The sequence below is a fragment of the Gobio gobio genome (genome assembly GCF_949357685.1).
Source record: "Gobio gobio genome assembly, chromosome: 25".
NCBI classification, from domain to species: domain Eukaryota; kingdom Metazoa; phylum Chordata; class Actinopteri; order Cypriniformes; family Gobionidae; genus Gobio; species Gobio gobio.
Window position 1 is genome coordinate 18,218,732 of NC_137121.1, and position 22,625 is coordinate 18,241,356.

The window sequence follows — 22,625 nt, forward strand, 5'->3', positions numbered from 1 at the left end:
TATATAATTTCAAAATATTATTTAAAATGAAAAACTTAATGTCAATAACAATTAATTGTTATAAACTGTTTTATTTATAATTAAAAAACTGAAATAAACAAATTGTTTTGTTTTGCAAATTGTAATGAAAACTAAAGAAAAAAATATATACAAATACATCACTAAACTCAAACAAAATTTTAGATGGGGCAAGTGAAATTACTCGAACTTACTGAAATGAATGGAACTTAAATGGAACATTTTGGTTATCAGATCAGACTGGTGGTCCATTTGACAGAAACATGTTTCTAATAAATAGAATGGCTACTCTAATTCTGCCTAATCTGGGGTCTTACCTTCTTTGTAAGCTGCTTTATCTTGAGGGGCAGTGACAAGAGATGACAGCAAGTAAACAATACAATAACAGGCATGCATAAAATAATTAAATGGTCAGTCAGGGAATAAAGCTGAGAAGAGACGGATATATAAGAGAGACAATGGAATGGATAACTGGAAGAACAGCAAGAAGATTTAAGATGTGCCAAAAAAGAATTATGCAGGTCCAGAACAGGATTGGACGCACCTCTCTTTTTAGTTTTCTGTTTTTCTCCTCTGCCTCTTCAGCACGGAGAGCCAGCTGTGAAAAAACGTTAGTCTGTAATCAATCCGACACCTGCAACTACAGTATTTATCTTATTATTATTCCATACTTTGGCATTTTTATGGTCTTTTGCTTTTAATCAACTGGACATTTACTCAACAGTTAAAATATGTAATTTTGACATCTTCGGTTGGATTAATAACCAATTAATTCAATTAATAATTTAAAGGTGCAGTGTGTAGTATTTATTGACAGAAATGCAATATAATATACATAACTATGTTTTCAATGGTGTATAAAGACCTTACATAATGAACCGTTATGTTTTTATTACCTTAAAATGAGCCATTTCTATCTACATACACCGCGGGTCCTCTTATACAGTGAAGTCGCCACTTTGTACCGGCATGTTTCTACAGTAGCCCTAAACGGACAAACTTCTCTACAGAGCGCTAGTCACTCTCTGTTGTCTCAGACGGCGACATCTTTGTCCTGTGTCGGCCACCGTAGCTTCTTTATGTGCTCCGAAAGGGAGGGGTGAGCAGCGGGCGGTTGCAATTCGCAACCTCACCACTAGATGCCGCTACAATTTACACACTGCACCTTTAACATGTGTCCCACATTTTGAATGCACACATAATTTTCTTCTTTATTATGAAAAAAACAACGATTCCTTAAAATCATCACTTGAACGCTTTCTACAGCATAGAAGCATTCCATTTTCTAAAATTTTAGCGTTCATCAACGCAAGCATTCAGCCTTGTTACTAAAGTTATTGTAAAAAATTGATTTTTCTTTCATTGATAGGAAATTTATTAGCTCTTAATGTTTGACGTATTTTAGGCTACAGTGTTATTAACAACATGTATTAATATATAATATATATAATATATATAATATATATATATATATATATATATATATATATATATATATATATATATATATATATATATATATATATATATATATATATATATATATATATATATATATATATATATATATAGGGTTATACTTTGCTTTAGGGTTAGTTGCTTGCAATTATGCATAATTTACTGTTATTACTATAATAAATACATGTGATGTGTAACAGGGACACTGTAAAATAAAGTATCACCGACAAATAACTTTAGTGTTTTCCTATTTGTGGAAAGTGCTGCCTACCTCCTCATTGGCTTTCCTCTCCTTGCCCATGTCTTTCTCCAGCTGGGTCACCTCTTTCTCCTTGCGCTCCAGGTGACTCTCCAGTTGGTGAATCTCATCCCGGAGGAAACGTGTGTCCCCCCCTCCCATCACACGCTGGGCCATCTGGACAGGAAGTGAGACAGATCTGAATAAAGCTCAAGACCCAAAACTCTCCATCTGTTTATGTCTGTGACACTGGTGAGCTGTGCGGCTCAATGACATCTCACTTCTTTTCACAACCATAAACATATCAAAGGAAATGTGATGTGTAGAACAATAATAGCTATAAAAGAAAGCAACATACAGGGGAATAAAGCCAGTAATCCTCTTAAGGACTTGTACACGGACAGCTCACAAACAGCACATAATAAGCACACTTGTATGCAATTATTAGTGAAATTCCTCCCTTACCTCCAGCTCACCTTCCAACTTTAGGACTTTAGCTTTCAGCTCATTTTCTGCAATAATTCAATATGCAAGCAGACACATATTACTAAATAAATTGCAATAACATGCTAAAATTATTACATTAAATCATAAAATATTATTATGTTGTTTGAAACATTGGCATTGCTCGCAAAGCTCTAGCGCTTAATGCATCCATTTAAGCTTTATTAGATCAGTTCAGCCTTGGGTTCGAATTTAAGATGAGGTTTTGAAATCTCCCACAGATTTGTTCTGCTTTTGCCATTGATGTCATATTTGCATGATGAATTATGATCAAACCAGTACATGGTTTATGAATGAAAATGTCTTGTAAAGTGACCTTGAGTCAAAAAACGTTTATTATATGTAGGAAATGCAAATCTAATAATGACTGTACATACCAATTCTTGCTTGGTCCACACCTGCGCTGTCTACAACCTCATAGGCACATTTAATTTCCTCCAGTTTCATCTGAGGGTCAGAAAGACATCAAACATAACATCTAGCCATCAAAATGATTGACGGCAACCGCAGATGGCAAGACTTCAATAACCAGATCATTTAATTGAAAGAAATAAAATTCAAAGGTTTCCAAATGAAAGAAACAGATGTGTGGTGGTGATGGTGCATCAGTCTTACCCTCAGGAGTGTTTGTGAGATTCTAAAGAGCTGAATCATTTTCTCTGAATCATCTGCTTTCAGGTCCCGTGGTTTGACCTATTGGAAGGAAAAGCATGATTATCAGATGAATTTGCAGAAGAATGTTTTTGTCCCTAGCACATTCCAATAAGCAGATGTTAGTCTGGAAGCAAAGCCCGGGATAGAGATTTAAAAGTTTAGCTGGAAAGTTATACACATTTTGAACATGGAACCTCAGATACAAACACTACCCAAGCATTGTAACGGGGCAAGCGATTAATCGCATCCAAAATAAAAGTCTGTACATACATAATATATGTATGTGTACCGTATATAATTATTATGTATCTATAAATACACACACATGCATGTATATGTTTAAGAAATATTTGCTGTATATATATATTTATATAGTTTATCTTATATATAAAAATAAATATTTTATATGTAAATATAACGTATTTTTCTTAAACATGCACGTGTGTGTACATAATAATTATACACAGTACACACGCATATATAATGTAAACATAAACTTTTATTTTGGATGCGATAAATCTTGATTAATCGATTGACCAGCACTATTTGTAACATAAAAAGTTAGTAACATAAACCTAAATAACATGAACATAAATTAATTTTTATCTTCATTATGCTAACTTTTTTGATTTATAGACTTATAGAAATTATTATTTATAGAAAAAAAAGTATATATATATATATATATATATATATATATATATATATATATATATATATATATATATATATATATATATATATATATATATATATATATATATATATATATATATATATATATATATATATAAATTATATACATAATTATACACACACACAATATATATATATACATATATATACACACACACACATATATATTATATATATATATATATATATATATATATATATATATATATATATATATATATATACACACACACAATATATATATATATATATACATATATATACACACACACACATATAATATATATAATATATATATATATATATATATATACATACATACATACACACACACATAATTATATATATATAAATTAGATACATAATTATACACACACACAAAATTTATATATATATATATATATATATATATATATATATATATATATATATATATATATATATATATATATATATACATTCATATATATACACACACACACACACACACATACACACTCACCTAAAGGATTATTAGGAACACCTGTTCAATTTCTCATTAATGCAATTATCTAATCAACCAATCACATGGCAGTTGCTTCAATGCATTTAGGGGTGTGGTCCTGGTCAAGACAATCTCCTGAACTCCAAACTGAATGTCAGAATGGGAAAGAAAGGTGATTTAAGCAGTTTTGAGGGTGGCATGATTGTTGGTGCCAGACGGGCCGGTCTGAGTATTTCACAATCTGCTCAGTTACTGGGATTTTCACACACAACCATTTCTAGGGTTTACAAAGAATGGTGTGAAAAGGGAAAAACATCCAGTATGCGGCAGTCCTGTGGGCGAAAATGCCTTGTTGATGCTAGAGGTCAGAGGAGAATGGGCCGACTGATTCAAGCTGATAGAAGAGCAACTTTGACTGAAATAACCACTCGTTACAACCGAGGTGTGCAGCAAAGCATTTGTGAAGCCACAACATGCACAACCTTGAGGCAGATGGGCTACAACAGCAGAAGACCCCACCGGGTACCACTCATCTGCACTACAAATAGGAAAAAGAGGCTAAAATTTGCAAGAGCTCAACAAAATTGGACAGTTGAATACTGGAAAAATGTTGCCTGGTCTGATTTCTGTTTAGACATTCAGATGGTAGAGTCAGAATTTGGCGTAAACAGAATGAGAACATGGATCCATCATGCCATGTTACCACTGTGCAGGCTGGTGGTGGTGATGTAATGGTGTGGGGGATGTTTTCTTGGCACACTTTAGGCCCCTTAGTGCCAATTGGGCATCGTTTAAATGCCACGGCCTACCTGAGCATTGTTTCTGACCATGTCCATCCCTTTATGACCACCATGTACCCATCCTCTGATGGCTACTTCCAGCAGGATAATGCACCATGTCACAAAGCTCAAATCATTTCAAATTGGTTTCTTGAACATGACAATGAGTTCACTGTACTAAAATGGCCCCCACAGTCACCAGATCTCAACCCAATAGAGCATCTTTGGGATGTGGTGGAACGGGAGCTTCGTGCCCTGGATGTGCATCCCACAAATCTCCATCAACTGCAAGATGCTATCCTATCAATATGGGCCAACATTTCTAAAGAATGCTTTCAGCACCTTGTTGAATCAATGCCACATAGAATTAAGGCAGTTCTGAAGGCGAAAGGGGGTCAAACACAATATTAGTATGGTGTTCCTAATAATCCTTTAGGTGAGTGTATGTGTGTATATATTTTTATCAATTACAAGAGCACAGCAAATTACACCGCGAGGTAATTATCACATTTGAACAATATTTTTTATTGTGATTCATTTTTGCTGTAAGTGTCAAATTAAATAAGTGTGAAAATATTACTTTACATATTATTTAAAATGAATGCTTTAAAGTTCTTCCATTTCCCCCCCACTATATATATATATATATATATATATATATATATATATATATATATATATATATATATATATATATATATATATATATATATATATATATATATATTAAAATACAAAATAATATCAAAATACTATTTCCATCAATGTAATTTCTACTACAGAATGTTATCAAGCACATAAGACATAATTCAATAATGTGGTTATAATTTCCTGATCATTGTAACTTATCAAAACAGCAATTTGCGTCAAAATTTGTATGCCTTAAAATGATACACATACCATCAAAATCAAATCACAGATTTTCTCATCATCATCTCCCAGATCTTCTGGGTCTACTCCCATGAGCAGCTTCCAGTCTGCGGCTGCAGGCATCTTTCAGCTCCTCTGTGACTGTCCTACAAGTGCTGAACTGAACAACAGTTTAACCTGGCAGTAGTTTATGTCAGTGTGATGTCAGATTTTCTACAGACAGAGAAATGTAATGTTAATATACAATATTCTTATCCACCCACAAAGGCTTCTTACAGGACACAATGAATATACCCTCATATAACGACGCATAGTAATAGTATAATACTAAATAAAGGGTCAAAAGGCAAGCTAAATATTAGCAAGAAACATCTCAGGAAACACCAAAATCACCAAAATTAGCACTGTGTGCAATTGGTCACATTTGTTTAGTTTGTTAGCTTTAATATAAAACTTTATATTGGTTTAAAATGCGTTTCTTAATGTCAAACATGCACTTTTTGTATATATACATAAAAAGACGCTGGAAATCAAGCATTCAGACCTTATTGATAAAACAGCCTAGCCATCTTGTGTTCCTCTTGCTCTGCTGCTGCTTGGCAACCGGGAAAACAGTCGTAAAGCGGTACGTCGTAAATGCGTCGTCTTTGGTTTTTGATTTTACGCCATACGATTTGTGACGGCAATAAAATATTCTTACTATGCGGTATATTCATTCCTAAGGATATAATATGGAAAATAATATATATATATATATATCAGTAGATATCTTTTCATTGAGCTGACATTGCCGAGACATAAAGTCCTATAACCAATACTTTGTAATTCATTACTTTTATTCTGCGAAGCGTTTTGAACCGGAAGTAGTTTAGGTCCCTGTTAATTCAATGCTTTTAATCGAACTTGCTGCTTCAGCCAAAATAAACACACACATTCTCTTTTCATTTCGTTTTTTACCAGACATGACAAGGTGAGTTGTCAATCTATTTAAATCTTGACGATCATTGATGACAGATTGAGACTGATGGTTTAAATGATTAAAGTCAGTGAATGCTAATGGCACAGCTTAATTTAGACTTGATCTTTGATCAGACCGGTGTCTTGTTAATTTAAACATCAGTACATTAATCTTAGTTATTAGGGATGGATGTTGCATTGATGTTTTCAAAACGTAATGTCTGCATTATTCGATTAATCTCTATGAAAAACAAATGCTAACTGATAGCTAGATGGGCTGGTCATGATTTATGGGGCTGCGCCTTCACTGCTCGGTTCAATCCAACGAATTATTCAATTTTTTACGATAATTCTACTGATTTATTAGTGTAGTTGTGCAAAAAAGTCGCAAAGCAGCAGTCTGATTTGAAAAGTGATATAAAGGTCATGGAGAAATTAAGGGGATTTAAAAAGGGTTTTCCAGGCATGGAAAGGTCATCAAAATAAATTAAACATTGAAAGGATTGTTTTTATAGTGATTATATATTGTTTATATCTGCTCTAAATATATTAGTATTTTTTTTAAATAAATGTTATCATATTCATTTTAGTTAATTTTTGTTATTTGCTTTGTGATAATTTTTTTATCAGCTTTAATTTTCTATTTAGCTTGATTTTTTTCATTTGTAGGAATTGTAATCCTTCTTAAACTTATTTAATTCAGTATCCGAGTTTGTTCAAATGAAGTTCCAGCATTAATATATTTTTTTATTTCAGCTTTATTTAAATGTACCAAAACAATTGTAATAGTTTGTTAACAACAACACTGTTTTGTAGAACTTGTGAACACTGTTTGTCAGTTTTATTATTATTATTGTTGAATAAAATAATAAATAATAGTAACATACTTCCTCTGCCTTACAATATAAGATATCGAAAAATCGTTAGTAATGGTATTAATAAAAAATTGGTCGAAACGTTGACACCTCGCAGATGGGGATATAGAGCACAGGAATATTGACTGTTCATGAGTCAGGGAAACCTTTCCATAATATTGGATTTTTGCTAATTAGTTCTAGGTTTTTTTGTTGTTTGTTTTGTTTTTTTAGCCTAATCTGTAGCAAATTTGGCATGCTTGTTGTCTGGAAAGCCATTGTCAACAGTCATAAAAAACATTTTTAACTTCCATATGGCCAGCTGAGGCCAATGAAGAATGCAGGGTGTGGCCTAGTGTACTAAACGGCTAAAATGTATAGTTAAAATAAGTAATTGTAATGAAATTTGGTAAATGTAAGTAATGCATTACAAACATTTTTAACTTCCATATGGCCAGCTGAGGCCAATGAAGAATGCAGGGTGTGGCCTAGTGTACTAAACGGCTAAAATTTATAGTTAAAATAAGTAATTGTAATGAAATTTGGTAAATGTATGTAATGCATTACTCTTGGGAGGCTACATAAATTTGACTCGTCTCAGCCCGTTGGTGGTGCTATAAAAATAATGAACCTTTAAAATTGCTCTCATTAAGAGATCCTTGGTGTATTTGACTTGACATTTTGAATACCATGTTTTTCACCAAGGTCCTATGTGAATATATTATGAGGCCATTTTTAAAATGCCTGGCATCAGCAATCCGTACTTTGAAATGAATCAGTTCACACACAGGTCAGAATGATTCATTAGCAACAATGCCTGAATTCGAATGACTTTGTAATCATGTCAGGAGTCCCAGTTGTTACTCGTCTGCCTTTGCAGTGCTCAATGAGGTCTCACGTCAGCGATGGCTGTAGTGTCGTGGAAGGAGATCTGTCTTCTGACTGGACTGGTGGTGGGCTGCTACTGGAACAGCCTGTTCTGTGGTTTTGTCTTTGATGATGTCTCCGCAATCTTGGATAACAAAGACCTTCGTCCCACCACACCGCTGAAGAACCTCTTCCTCAATGACTTCTGGGGCACACCTATGTCAGAGGTAGTACATCTTTCTTTTGCATTTGAAGAACTTCAGCTTGCTTTCTCAAGATAATATGATTTTGTTTTGGAGTCTCATCCAACCGTGTCTTTTTCTCCAGGAGAGGAGCCATAAGTCCTATCGGCCGCTTACTGTTCTCACCTTCCGCCTCAATTACCTGTTCAGCGAGTTGAGCTCCTCGTCGTACCACCTCCTCAATGTGGTTCTTCATGCCGTGGTGTGTGTCCTCTTTCTCCACTTCTGCCGTCTGCTCCTGGACCGAAGCACCAGCCTCATAGCGGCCCTGCTGTTTGCTGTCCATCCCATTCACACAGAAGCTGTAAGTAACTGCTATTATGCTATTACATGCTTGTATCGATTTTTGCTGATTCCAATTTTCTTTCTAAGAACTATAATGGACAGCATATACATTTTATTTTCATAAAAAAACACAATTAAAACATCAGTAATAAAATAAGAATAAATTGATAAATTGCAAACAACAGCAGAAGTAAATGCAATAGAATAAAGAGAGAAATGAAATAAACACTAGGGCAGTCAAACAATTAATATGTACATAATTATTAAAATAAGTACACAGAAACTTTTATTTTGGATGCAATTAATTGTTTGGCAGCCATTGTGTTCATTTCATATATTAGTACATAGTACTTATGTATAATTATATGTATATTTGAATGCACATAGGGTCTGAATACTTAGGACCATGTGATATTTCAGTTTTTCTTTTTTAATAAATCTGCAAAAATGTCAACAATTCTGTGTTTTTCTGTCAATATGGGGTGCTGTGTGTACATTAATGAGGAAAAAAAAATGAACTTAAATGATTTTAGCAAATGGCTGCAATATAACAAAGTGAAAAATTTAAGGGGGTCTGAATACTTTCCGTACCCACTGTATGTATGTGTGTATGTATGTATGTATGTGTATGTGTATGTATATATATATATATATATATATATATATATATATATATATATATATATATATATATATATATATATATATATATATATATATATATATATATATATATATATATATATATATATATATATATATATATATATATATATATATATATTAGAGCTGCAACTAACGATTATTTTTTCTGTCGACTAATCTAACGATTATTTTTTCGATTAGTCGACTAATCTAACGATTATTTTTCCGGATTAATCTTATGATTCTTTTTTACTGATTATTGTATTTCAAAGAGGGTAGTGAATTTGTATATTATTTTAACATGAAATCAATGAATGATGACAATATTAATTGTATTTCAGGAAGGGTAGTGTACATGGTATGCCATTTTATAATGAAATATATGAACACAAGAAGCTTTTTAAACACTATATAATGATACTATTCATCATAAAATGTATACAGAGTAGGCCTAATTAGGAAAAGTTGTTTACTATAGTAGTTGAGTATGATTTACTTATTGATTTGTGTCAATAGTAAACGAAAATGCACTTGTATTTATCTGCAAAAGGTTCACATACAGGAGCTTTCAGCATAGTTTTAATATAGTATAACTAGTCGTCTATTTTGAAGATACATGTGCATAAACAACGACTAAAGCTGCCAGAAGTTTTTGCCCAAACTTCAAAGACACATTTAAATGATTAAAGCTAGAGGCATATCTTAACTTTAATGTTACTTTAATCATGCAAACTACCTATATACAGCATGTTATTATGCATATGTGTTTGGGACAGAGGGGAACCAGGTCGCATTAACAGGAGATAGATGCAGCCCATAATAAATAAAAGCACGAGACGTACTGGGGTCGGAGAAGAACCCCGGAAAATGTGACCGTCTGTTGCAATACACGCGTCACGGTTCAGCTGCGCGAGAGAACACTGGAGAGAACACTGGCAGCAGGGTTGCCAGGTTTTCACAACAAAACCCACCCATTCGTTACTCAAAACTAGCCCAAAACAAGCCCAATCGCGTTTCGGGGAGGTTCTCTGGTAAACATCGCGTTCGGGGGGTTAAATATGTGTTTTTTTTGCAGGGCTGCCTGCTAAAATTCTCATTCCCCGGGGCTAAATATCACAGTTGGGATCGCTTCAATCAGCGGACATGAGACACAGCCCGTGGCAACAGTGTAGAAGTAGCCCAATTCCGCGGGAAAAAAAGGGACTTGGCAACACTGATTGGCAGTGTGAAAGCTCCCGCTCTCCACGCGCACAGCTCCTGCTCTGTCACCGCGCGCAGTGTGAAACCGGCATTACAGAGCGAACAAAGCACAGTTTTACTCGGCCTCTGTTTAAAGTACTCCCACACTTTTGAATGTCGCGGTCTGGCTTTATATGATAAAAGATCATTTTCACTATGCCCGGGAGCAGAAGCCGCCATTATTCTAGATCTTCTGTTCCATTCTAGAACGTAAATAATGTGCCGCCGACGCGTCGACGATATATATATTATATACCCCCTGAGTATACGTAATTATACTCTGTACACATGTATAGTATGTAAACACACACTTTTATTTTGGATCGTGATTAATCATTTGACAGCACTAAATAAACACAGTTTTAAGTTTTTCAGGTGGGTCTAACAGTATTTGGGTAAGAAATACTACAGAAATTAAAGTAATTTCTTTATTGTAAAAATTAAATGCACATTAATTCACAAAGGTTTTTCAGTCAAGAGCAGAGATTGGTTTTCTTTGTCTTTTGTTCTTTGATTAACACAGACAGACAGCAACAAGTTTATTAGGCTGCTGTCACTTTAAGAGTTTATGCACGGATCCAATATACTGTTACACAACATGCTTTATCAACTATTTAAGTTCCAAAACTGACTGCGTTTTAACTGAATACTCGCCAAGACAGGCATTTTGACATAATTTTGTGTGTATTTGACCGTTTAACCACAGTAAGCCTATCGGTGTATCTCTAATTTTAAAGTGCCCCTATTATGCTTTTTCAGATATTACCTTTCATGTAGTGTGTAATAAAGCTGTTTGTGAATGTAAAAAGTCTGCAAAGATCAAGTGCACGATAAATGGTGTTATTTCTTATTAATAAGAATATTGTGTTAGCATTTCTTAATTGCCCAAATCCAATCTTACTTCCTGCTTGAACTTATGTAGGTTTGTAACAAATTTGCAAATGCCAGTCTATGGTCTTCATTGGCTGCCCGCGAACAACGTCTAATTTTACTCGCCCTCAAACACTGTAATTGTAGCTAAGGCCTGGAAGAATCTACTTTGCATGCACTTCCATAGAATGAGAACTCGGGTTTCGAATTGATGCGGTAAAACTGACGCCATCATTACTGTTCGTATCATTGTGTATCAAGTGTCGTGGAAGATCCGAAGCTGAAATTTAGATATTGTAATGGCCGTTTCGTTTCGGACACGTGCTGTAAGTGGTGGACCAATCACAACAGACTGGGCAATTTGACCAGTCAGAGCAGAGTAGGATGTCAGAAAGGAGGGGTTTAGAGAGACCAGCAGATCCTTGATGGGGGATGCTGTAATGTATATGAGAAAATCCATGTATTTTTTTTGACTTTGGGTGCATTTAAACCTATTATAGGAGACCGGCTCCAAAAGAAAATTAGGAACTTTAACAGATTATGTTTTATGTATCTGCCACGTGAATGAACTCCATTTGTGGAATTAGTTTTTACTACTGTAAATTCGCTTTATTGATCCTCATGCTGCTGGTTGACCTTTTATTATAGTGTTATAGTTTCGCCTTTGTTTCTTGAGGAAATTAACATTGGCACAAAGTTGAGGAACAAGCACTTAAAAGCAACTTTGCAGATGCCGCCTCATGGTGGCAGTAATAGATAGAGCTTTATGTCCCAGTGTGCATTGCATGTAAACAGTTGTACATTACCATAGAAACACTGTTTGAAATTGTGCCCTTTTCATTTCAGTCAATATTTGTTTCCTATTTCGTATCCCGTCCTTTCTTTTTAAGTGAGATATCACTTGTTTGAAGTTCATAAGGTCAAAATTCTTGAAAGCGGGTGAATAAACAGAGGCTTTGATTTGACTGTGTAGTTGAGTGCAGTGGTACGCTATCTGATTAGAGTCCATTACTATAGAACTGGTGGTTGTTTATCAGTTATAAATCAGAGCTGCTAGTGAAATGGTTGGGGGATCAGTCCCCATGCAGCTAACATAAGACTAGAGTGTTAATCTGATCTTAGTCTTTCTCTGGTATACCATCAATACCATCCATAGTGCTCATCTTTAGACTGTCTTGATAGCTTTCTATGAAAAGTTGAAAAATGCCACAAGGAACGTTCCTGAGCAATGATGTGAGCAAAACAAATCTTTTTGTTTCAAAGTTATCAGTCAATTTATTTTGATTAGCGTTTCACAGAAATGCACAAACTCCAATGCCATTTTTGTTACTGAGGTATAAATCAGACACACTATAAAACGGCTTATCATAATCTGATTTAAATCTGGAAATAAAGTTTAGGAGGAAAATTTGATAACGCTATGACATTCAGTGAATGAGAAATATTTCAAGGTCACTAATTAAATAAGCAAATTTGTGACGTTGAGCATGTGAACTCTTCAAACGGTCAGATTTTGGTCCCATTGAAGCACCCGAAGCACTACGCACGCACACACAAAAATGCATTGAAATATGCGCTCACAATTTTCCACGCACATATTGGGATTTATAAAAAAAAAACGTGTAAATGTGCGAACCGTCCGCACTGTCTAGACACTCTTTTACTGGAGTGAGTGAAGTAATTAAGTAAACAGAAGGATTTTAATTTTTATGTGCACATTTAGATTAAATATTCCACCCTCATTAATGGAGTTAAGCACTCAAATTACATAAAGCCATTATCCAGAAGTTATATGAAAACACTTTTCCTTTTGCACAGCTATGTTTTAATGTCAGCGAGGTGCACTACAATTCGTCTTTAAACTAAATTACAGAACTCCTGCTCTGAGAAAATATTTCTCATGAGAGCAGTGAGGTCAGTGATGTGCTCTTGACTGATATTATGGCAGACTGCTGGATTAGTTCAGTGGTAAAACGGTCCATTGGTCGGTTTGAATGGGTCCGATGACAATACTGTACAACTACTGCACAGAGGTGTGCTGTTGATGTCGTGTGCAGGCATATAGTAGCCTAATGATAACTCCTTCTGTGATCTTCACAATATTATGAAAACTACCATTGTATTTGAAGGATAGGATTTGAAGGAAACTGTAAGATTTGCACGTTTTGTCAGTGACGGGCTGTCAGACAATTTTATTTACACTGCAAAAACAAAAAGGAAGCTATATGTTTTCATTAAAAATATGCTACGTTTTGTCAGTGACGGGCTGTCAGACAATTATATTTACACTGCAAAAAAAAGGAAGCTATCTGTTTTCATTAAAAATATGCTGTATAAACATCCTAAAATGTATATGTTACCTTACAGGCAAAATTAAATACATTTGATTCGTTTTAAACTATAAAAAAACTAAACGATTTGGCCAGTGGAAAAGAATGAGAATAACTCTTCTCTGAAAACTTTCTCTGAAAAGTATTTTATATGGCGTTTATGGATATTTTATTAGTATTCATTCTAAAACAAAACAAAGTTAAAGGGATAGTTCACCCAAAAATGAAAATTCTGTCATCACCCTCAAGTTGTTCCAAACATGTATGAGTTTCTTTGTTCTGCTGTACACAAAAGAAGATATTTTGAAGAATGTTTGTAACCAAGCAGATAGAGCAACCATTGACCACCTTTAGTCAATGGTTGCTCTAATCTGCTTGGTTACAAACATTCTTCAAAATATCTTCTTTTGTGTTCAGCAGAACAAAGAAATTTCATTTTGGGTGAACTATCCCTTTAATGAAGGAATTTTAGCAATGTAATTTGACAGCACAAATGGCATTTTTAGTCCTTATCTCATATTTTCCTAATGTCCTGTAGCCTATCATTAAATGTGGTGTCATTTTGCTGGGAATATGCATATGGAAATGATTCTGTCGTACGCATGGTTTTATAAATCTGAAAACTTTTGCGAAAACGCAAAATCTAGCTTTTGTGTGTATGCAAACTTTTAGAATGAAATCTACAGGAAGTTTTATACATGAGGTCTCAGATGCTATTTGGTTTGAAGTTGTGGACATCGGGTTTTACACAAACTTGAGGAGGTCATGGAGTTTGAGTACGGCTGTCATTAAAGCAATAGAGGGACAAACTAAATACTGAGACAATCTGAAATTCAGGTTCATTTTTCACTCAAATTGTTATGCGTAGACTAGAGCTGCTTCTGGATGAATTGAGAATCATGAATTTTTTTTTTTTTTTTTAAACAGAGATCACGATTCTTGAATTTATTAGAGGTTCTGTCAAAATGCAAAATGTTAATTGCTGGAGTCTATTTAAAATGTTTAATGAATCTGAATTATTTTAGTTTATTCCTCATTTCCCATTCAGTTAGTTCACTCGGTACAGCACATGACTATGGGATTTCCTGCTCTTGCGCCATTTTCTGAAGACACCTTTATTCACGCCTGAAAGATCAATGACGCATGGCAGCGTGGGCGGGGTTACCTGCCCACATTATATTAATACAGTGGCATGCGTCTCTCCCTTTGTTCTTCAGCGCTGCTAGAACACCATCACTCCACATTCACAAGAAAACCCATGGTGGTGACTCTTGTTGAAGAAGTTTTTAGCTCGAGTTTTGCACCGCTAACATAGCTAATCATGTGAAATATCTGAACATAAGTTCTCGCCCCTATCCTATCGCATGTTGGTGTTTATGGTAGAGCCCGACCGATAAAGGATTTTTAAGGCCGATACCGATACAAATATTTGGTCATTTAAAAATCTGATATTCCGATATATCAGCCGATATATATTAAAAATAAATAAATAAATAATATAACAGAAACGCGTAAAAAACACTTAAACAGATTTCCCTTACATTAGTTATTTGTAGTTTTTCATGATAACTCAGCTTCTCTAAAATAATATGAAAATGCAGTTTAAAAATAAACTAGTTTTTTTTGTTGTCACAACAGAACAGAGGAACATAAAAATATATTAAAGTTCTGATAAATAAAATGTATGAAAATACAAACTTAAGATATGAAACTTAAAGTTGTTTGGACGAAAACACAATAACAAAAACAAAACAAAAACTCAAAGTTACCAGTATTAATAGATGTGGTAAGCTTTATAAATATAACTTTGAGCAAGACTGGAAAAAAAATATTTAGTTAAGTTCTAGAAGTTCTGATAAATAACAACAACAGCAAAATATAAACTATATACAGTATAATGAGCTACCTTATAATTACAATGTCAATTTGCTTATCCCTTTACATGCACTCTTTTAATTCTACCCATCAAGCCACAACAAACCATTTTCAATCATCATTTGCTGCCTGCCTTCTAAAATCTACTAACGTTACTGATGATGACTCATGTGAATCCATTATTTGACTCGTTAATGCGCCGTCTGAACGAAGTCACGCACTTTCGTTCACTCCTCACGTGCTTAACTTACGATTTACAATGCAGGGACTGGAACTACAAATATACTAGTTATAAATACTGTAATCATTACTTTATTTCGGCAGAATAAGTTTGTTGTGATTTCCAAGGCGCATTAATGTTAACGGTCTCCCACTGATAGCCATGGCATTAGCTAGCTTTGTGGTTAGCGTCTATGATAAGTCATAATTTAGAAATATGTATACTTTTTCAAAATAACGGGCAGGGGAGCGATGATACGATACTCATGCTGTCAAACTGTCAGACTATTAAAGAAATACATCCTATTCAGTCACATTGTCCGAGGTAAACTAAGTCAGTCAACAACCTAGCGTAATTACCAGCTCTCTTGGCTTACATGTAACAGCAAAACTGGACTTGGCAGTTACAAATTTTAGCAGTTACAAATTTTGTCATGTTATTTGAGTTAAGAGAACTGATGGGGATGTTTTTTTAATTGTAATTCAAGCAATGTATGTCTCGTTGCAAACTTACATGCACTTCACGGATGATCACCGTTGTGTTGTGATTGTGAATGCAGCCGCAGTGCTCAGCTGGATCAGCTGGTGTGTTGCTGTACGGCACGTTGTGGAGTGCCCTCTGGTGGACAAACTATGAAACGCCAACACTCAATGGGTTTGAGCGGTGTTTCGTCCATTTTATTATTTTTTTTTAAATATTCATTTATCGGCCATCATAAATGCCGATACCGATAGTTTGGAAAAAGCCTAATATCCGCCGATAATATCGGCCCGCCGATATATCGGTCGGGCTCTAGTTTATGGTATACCTGCGAGCACTCCAGTGTGTTTGGAATTGTCCATGCTAGGCTGGATATCTCCAACCCTGATGCATGTGTGCACTCGAGAGGCATGTAGCGCGTTCTCAATGCTGATCCAGGTGCGGCGATCGCTATTTTTGGAGGCCACAGAGAGTTGGGACGATCGTGTGGGGGCCGAGGAGTGTCAGTGTAGTGTTGACGGCAAGGTTCCTCTGGCTGCCCCTGAGTCTGAGCGGAACTTTGAATATCGGGAGGATGATTCCGTTTCGCTGCATGCAGGTGAGGAATGTTCTGACGATATTTTTCAAGCAGAGCAGATCACAGCTCCCGCGATGTGGTGAGTGGAAGTAGAGTGATGGAGGGCCCTTGCATTGATCTGTATCGGAGAGCAGCAACAAAGTTTGTTGTTAGAGTGGCCTGCCCCTCCTACGATACAGAGAAGCTTGCGGGTTCTATTTGACTCCTGTAAAAAAAGTGGTGAGAACTCGCCTGCCGATCTATCCAGATTGGGAAATGATCTTGCAAGATGGCGGGTTCAGTTTTAAGTCTATAAAAGAAAATGTGTGTTCAGCATACAAGGCCTCATATGTTGATTTGTCATGTGTCTTAGATTTGCGGCAGTTGAACTAGCATTTACAAGTTCAAAATGCTTACAGTATGTCAACTGTTATGCCCTCTGTATCCTCTGGATTGGCTTACATCGGTGGATTTGCCCGATGCATATTGCCATAATCCACCCGAGGTACAGAACATTTCTCTGTCCTGGGGATTGCCTCCAAATTTTAGGTCTCTAGTGCCGTGCATATCTGCAAGATGTGCAGAAGCGGTGTTGGCTATGCTGTGTCATCATCAGAGCAGAAGATTCGCCTATTCGGGCGACCTACTCCTGGCTGCAGACAGCAGGAAACTAGCAGTGTTACAAACATATGCACTTGTTTTCCATTTACGAGCTCTGGGATTCCTGATAAATATTAAAAGGAGCTTGTTGGCCCAGTGTCAGCGGATGTTGTATCTCGGCCTGGAGATAGATTCAGAGCCGAACGGAGGGCAGAGGATTTTCGCAGCTGTCTGGCTCAGTTTCATCTGGGGACGCAAGCGCGTTTTCTTTCTTCCAGTATTGAGACTGCTGGGGCTCATGTCCTCGATAGTGGTTGTACGGCTGGGTCTCCTCTTTATGTGTGGGTTCTGGCACTGGCTCCTCGGTAGTTTACTGTATGCCATGTGACATTTAAGCAGATACAATGGCATTGTGCATTCAGGCCCTGATCCCCTGGGAAACCTGAATCTGATGACAGAAGGTATCCCCCTGGGCAGGGTTTTGCACCCTTGAATAGTGCCGCAGATCTGGGATCGGTTTTGGCAGGGCAGATGTGGATCTTTTTGCGTCTGCAGAAAACACACACACGCTGTTATGGACAGGAGTGACCCACTGGGGTGAATGCCCTGTTGCATGTATAGCTCAGGACTCTGCTGTACGCATTCCCACCGGGGGAACTGATGCGGCCCACCCTGGTCGGTGCGGCAGGAAAGGTCTTTCACTGATTTTGGTGGCTTCTTGCTGGCCAGCAAAGAGATGGAAACGCGAGCATCATGACGTTGCTATTAAGGACACCTTGCTGTCTTTTTCTATGCACGGTCCTGCTGTCCCAGGCAGGAGGCAGATTCTGCACACTCAGCAGGAACTGGGGTCTCTTGGTGCCTACCTAGAGAGAAGGAGAATCTGATTGTAGCTATAATACAGAGCACTTGCATTTTGAAGTACGTTGTGTTACGTTAAAATGGCGCATATTTAAAGCTTTGTGCAGGGGAAGATCATTATCGCCATATCAGTGCCCGATTGAGGGGATGCTGATTTCTTTCCCGCAGGAAGGTCACTCCTGTTCCGCTCTGGAAGTTTATTGGACGGTCGTTTTGGCTTGTCAGGAGGGCATTAAAGGTCCCATGGCATGGATTTTTTATTTTATTTTATAATGTATTCTGAGGTGTACTTATATTGTTAGTATGATTTTTACATCATAAAATGTCATCATTTAGAAATAAAAGGCATTTTTTCTATACTGATGTTTGCCCTCTGGCTGAATGCCCTGTTTCAAGGGGCGTGTCTGCTGTGAGACTTCAGTAGAAACACCCCCTGTTGTGATTGGCTGACATCTTTGCATTTGAAATGAGCGGAGGGGGCGGGTTTAACGAGGTCTACGAGGCACAAGCCTGCCAGAGAGACGGATGTCACTCATCAGTTCTCTCAGCACGTCTCAGTTCAATGAACTGTTGTAGTTACTAGCATATACTTCAGGTTATTAGTTTATTTCTAGTTGGAGGAACTGTCACTCATGTCTGAAAGTTAGTAACTTTAGTAAATTATGGATCAGCGCTGACTCGAGATGCGAACCGTTTAGAACGATTCAGTCCGATTTGGTGAACTGGTTCGACCGATTCACTAAAAAGAACCGGTTCACTAAAAAGAACCGGTTCAAAAGAACAATTCGTTCCCGAACCGGACATCACGGACCAGAGACGGAGCGATTGCTAACAAAGTTATATTGTAACTACTGAGTTGTGTGAGCGCTGTCAGCGCAAGTTTATTTTGTTTGTATCTGAGAGTTCTGAATAAACACGAGTCCCAGTCACGCCGAGCCCGTCTTCCTCCTTATTACCAACTTTGTAACACATGTAATGTACCATTACAGGAGATGAACGAGTTACGATTAAGTGTTGATTATAGCATTATTTTTAGATCTTTTCCTATCATATGAAAAGCATTGAGTACACAGTGCAAACAAAGACACAACAGCGCAGTAATCGAATGTAATCCAGTTTATTGTGGGGATAGCTGGCTAGCCTAGCCCGGATATCCTCACGCTTTTTGCTTAATCTCGTGCCACGTTTGGCGCCTCCGCTGTGGGCCAGATGCAGTACTGGGGGTCGGTGATGTTGAAGGCCGACCAGTCAGTGCAGCCCGAGCTTCGGCGTGCGTGAGGTTTATCTCTAAAAATGTGGCTCTGCCGATGTTGAGCAGAAACTCCAGACTGTATGCACATTTTAGAACAGATAGATGCAACAAGGACGTACAAAAACACTGACTCACAAGATAGAAAACACGGAAACACCGTTCTGTGTCGAGAGAGAGAGAAGCCGCAGCGTGTGCACAAATAATAAAGTTCTGTGTGAACTTGAATAATTTGCTACACATCAGAAATCACTGATCACAGATCAGAAGGAACTGAAAAAAGACTTCTGTTTTCATTTATACATCCAAACACTGAGAAACTGCCAGCATTCACTCGTTCACAAGCCATGATCTCTCGAGGACAAACAAATATAGCGCTCGCATGGGCGTGCCAAATCCTCTGGGTGGAGGAAAGGGAGCTAACCGTTCTTGTTATGATGTCATAACAGGAAAATTCAAGATCAGCTCGTCTGGGCTGTCGTTTTCTCAAAGGCAGAGAAAGACACCCAGAACTCGGTTTACACCGATCAAAATTTCTAGTCACTTGGGGACAATATTCAGGCTAGGGGAACTCATATTAATGTAAAAAAAATGAAAATTTCATGCCATGGGACCTTTAAGGGTGCTGCTGCAAAGTGCGCACTGGCTTGCCTTTCGGTTCCTTAAAGGCCCGGTCTGGAGGCTATGTGTGAACCTCTGTTTGAGCCTTTAGAATCCTTGAATCTAAGGATGCTGCCCTGTCGCTGGTTCTAGCATCAGCAAAGCGCATTTCAATCTTCATGTGATGGTGCATCCCTTTTGCCTCCAATTTGCGTTTGGTGGTGTTGTGTCCGAACACGGCATATATGCCATGTCATGTCTGGAGTGCGCTCTCATTCAAGCTGCCTGCCCTGTAAAATCTCTGACTCCGAGGAAGACGGGAGACTTGCTTTGTGCCCTGTGCGAGTTGTACCAGGTACATTGAGCAGATGCAGGCTGTGTGTGCTTATCTGACCAGCTTTTTGTCATCTTTTCCAACTCGTCCAGTGGGAAGCCGCTATCTTAGCGGCGTCTTTTGCATTGTATTGTAGAAAGCTATGTCTATAGCATATAAGGATTTGGTTCTGCCTGCAGGACTGTGTGTGTACTCTATGAGGGGCATGAAACATCATAGACATGGTTTAAGATGTTCATGCGGTTGCCAGTTGGCCGTCACTGCGCACGTTTATCCGGTTTACCTACTAGATGTCACTATGTCCCATAGTCATGTTGTGTACCGAGTGAACCGACTGAATAGGAACATTGAGTTATGCATATGACTAATGTTCCCAGAAGGAGGGAAACGAGGTACAACTCCTCTGAGCCCCACGCAATCAGAGGCTCGGTGAAGAGCTTGACTGAACAAAGGGAATGATGCATGTGATTGTATTCATATGCTGTGGGCAGGTGACCCCTCCCATGTCGTCATGCGTCATTGGCCTTTCCAATCTTTTTAAATCTTGTGGCGTAAAGATGTAATCGATACAATCGCTATTTGAAGCAACATGTTACTTTCAAAAGGTGATTTATTCTATTTTGATTTGCTGCCGTACACATCCGTGTTTATATCCGAACTATAAACGTACTTCTGTGATAAGAAGAATATTTGTAACACAGAAATAATGATACTGTGTGGTTGTAAAGACTTAATCGACACAGGTGAATCGTTGTCATTTAGGAATGCGATTGCACGGGTGTTTGAATCGAGATTGCAATCTTTTAGCGATTAATCCTGCAGTTCTAGCTCTTGCATACACTAATTTTAATGCAATTTTTCCATTACATATAATAAAGAGCTTTTGCACGGTTGGTCTCAGTCTTTTGAACACTTCCGACTGTATATAACATTAACAATTAATTATAACATGATTATCTTCTATAACTGCTTGCATTATTTTCAGCAAAGGTTCTCACAAGATGAACGAAAGGGAAAAATTATTACTGCCTTACAGCTATGATTGATTGCTTAAAACTGGTTCCTCTTGCACCTGCCACATGACTCTTCATGGCATGAACATGCCCATCCAATCTCATACTAAGCATAATAAGAAGCATTATTGTAAAACATGCTTAATAAGTCATAAGACATTTTATTTTACAATCTTGAGTTCGGCACATTTTGATCAAATGTAGTTCCCCCTGTTACGAGCGTTGAGAGATTTGCACATCGAGCTGTTGAAATGTTTAATGGTGATCTTTCGGTATGTGCAGGTAACAGGTGTCGTTGGCAGGGCTGAGTTGTTGTCCTCCATTTTCCTGCTGGCAGCTTTCCTGGCGTACACCAAATCAAAAGGAGCCGATCACTCTATCGGTAAGCTCTGCATAACCTCATAATCCATGCATACATTCACGCTGCAACAAGTTCATTCCTAGGACATGACGCGCAAGCTGCGACTCGCCTCCCATTCAAAAGCTCACCAAGCTCCCCACCCAGAAGTCTTGAGTACACAGCTCCAGTTTCACAGATCGATCAAATTGGCATGTTGTTTCTGACTTGCACTTCACAACAATTATTATATTATACTGTCAAACTCCCAGTGTGAATCTTGATATTTTTTTTACAGAACGTTAATCCCGTCACAATATTTTAGTTTTTACCTTGTTCACTGTGTGAAGACAAGCGATTATTTTATTTCATTTTCATTTCTTTTGTTCATGTTAAATAAGCCATCGCCTTTATTTTAAAAGAAATTGCATGACTGAATAGTCAAGCAAGTGTTGTATTGTATGCTAAGCCAATGTTCTTTACATATAGGACATAATATGACATATAATC

At 37.0% G+C, this 22,625-nt stretch overlaps 2 protein-coding genes across 3 annotated transcripts in view; one reads left to right on the plus strand and one right to left on the minus strand.

Moving 5' to 3' along the window:
* cep290 (centrosomal protein 290) overlaps nucleotides 1-6,289 on the minus strand; it is a 30,437-nt gene extending 24,148 nt beyond the window's left edge. Inside the window, 6 exon segments of the mRNA XM_079808771.1 lie at nucleotides 563-616; nucleotides 1,748-1,891; nucleotides 2,180-2,226; nucleotides 2,596-2,665; nucleotides 2,834-2,911; nucleotides 5,732-6,289. Of these exon segments, the coding sequence (XP_079664897.1) occupies nucleotides 563-616; nucleotides 1,748-1,891; nucleotides 2,180-2,226; nucleotides 2,596-2,665; nucleotides 2,834-2,911; nucleotides 5,732-5,824 (486 nt within the window). The 5' untranslated portion in view covers nucleotides 5,825-6,289.
* A 240-nt stretch (nucleotides 6,290-6,529) lies between these two features.
* tmtc3 (transmembrane O-mannosyltransferase targeting cadherins 3) overlaps nucleotides 6,530-22,625 on the plus strand; it is a 53,599-nt gene continuing 37,503 nt past the window's right edge. Inside the window, exons 1-4 of one of the 2 annotated variants that reach the window (XM_079809363.1) lie at nucleotides 6,530-6,671; nucleotides 8,393-8,606; nucleotides 8,707-8,925; nucleotides 22,061-22,160. In XM_079809363.1, coding sequence (XP_079665489.1) covers nucleotides 8,418-8,606; nucleotides 8,707-8,925; nucleotides 22,061-22,160 — 508 coding nt within the window. In that variant the 5' untranslated portion in view covers nucleotides 6,530-6,671; nucleotides 8,393-8,417. Of the gene's footprint in view, nucleotides 6,672-8,360; nucleotides 8,607-8,706; nucleotides 8,926-22,060; nucleotides 22,161-22,625 lie in introns of both variants that reach the window. The other variant, XM_079809364.1, reaches the window with a different exon arrangement.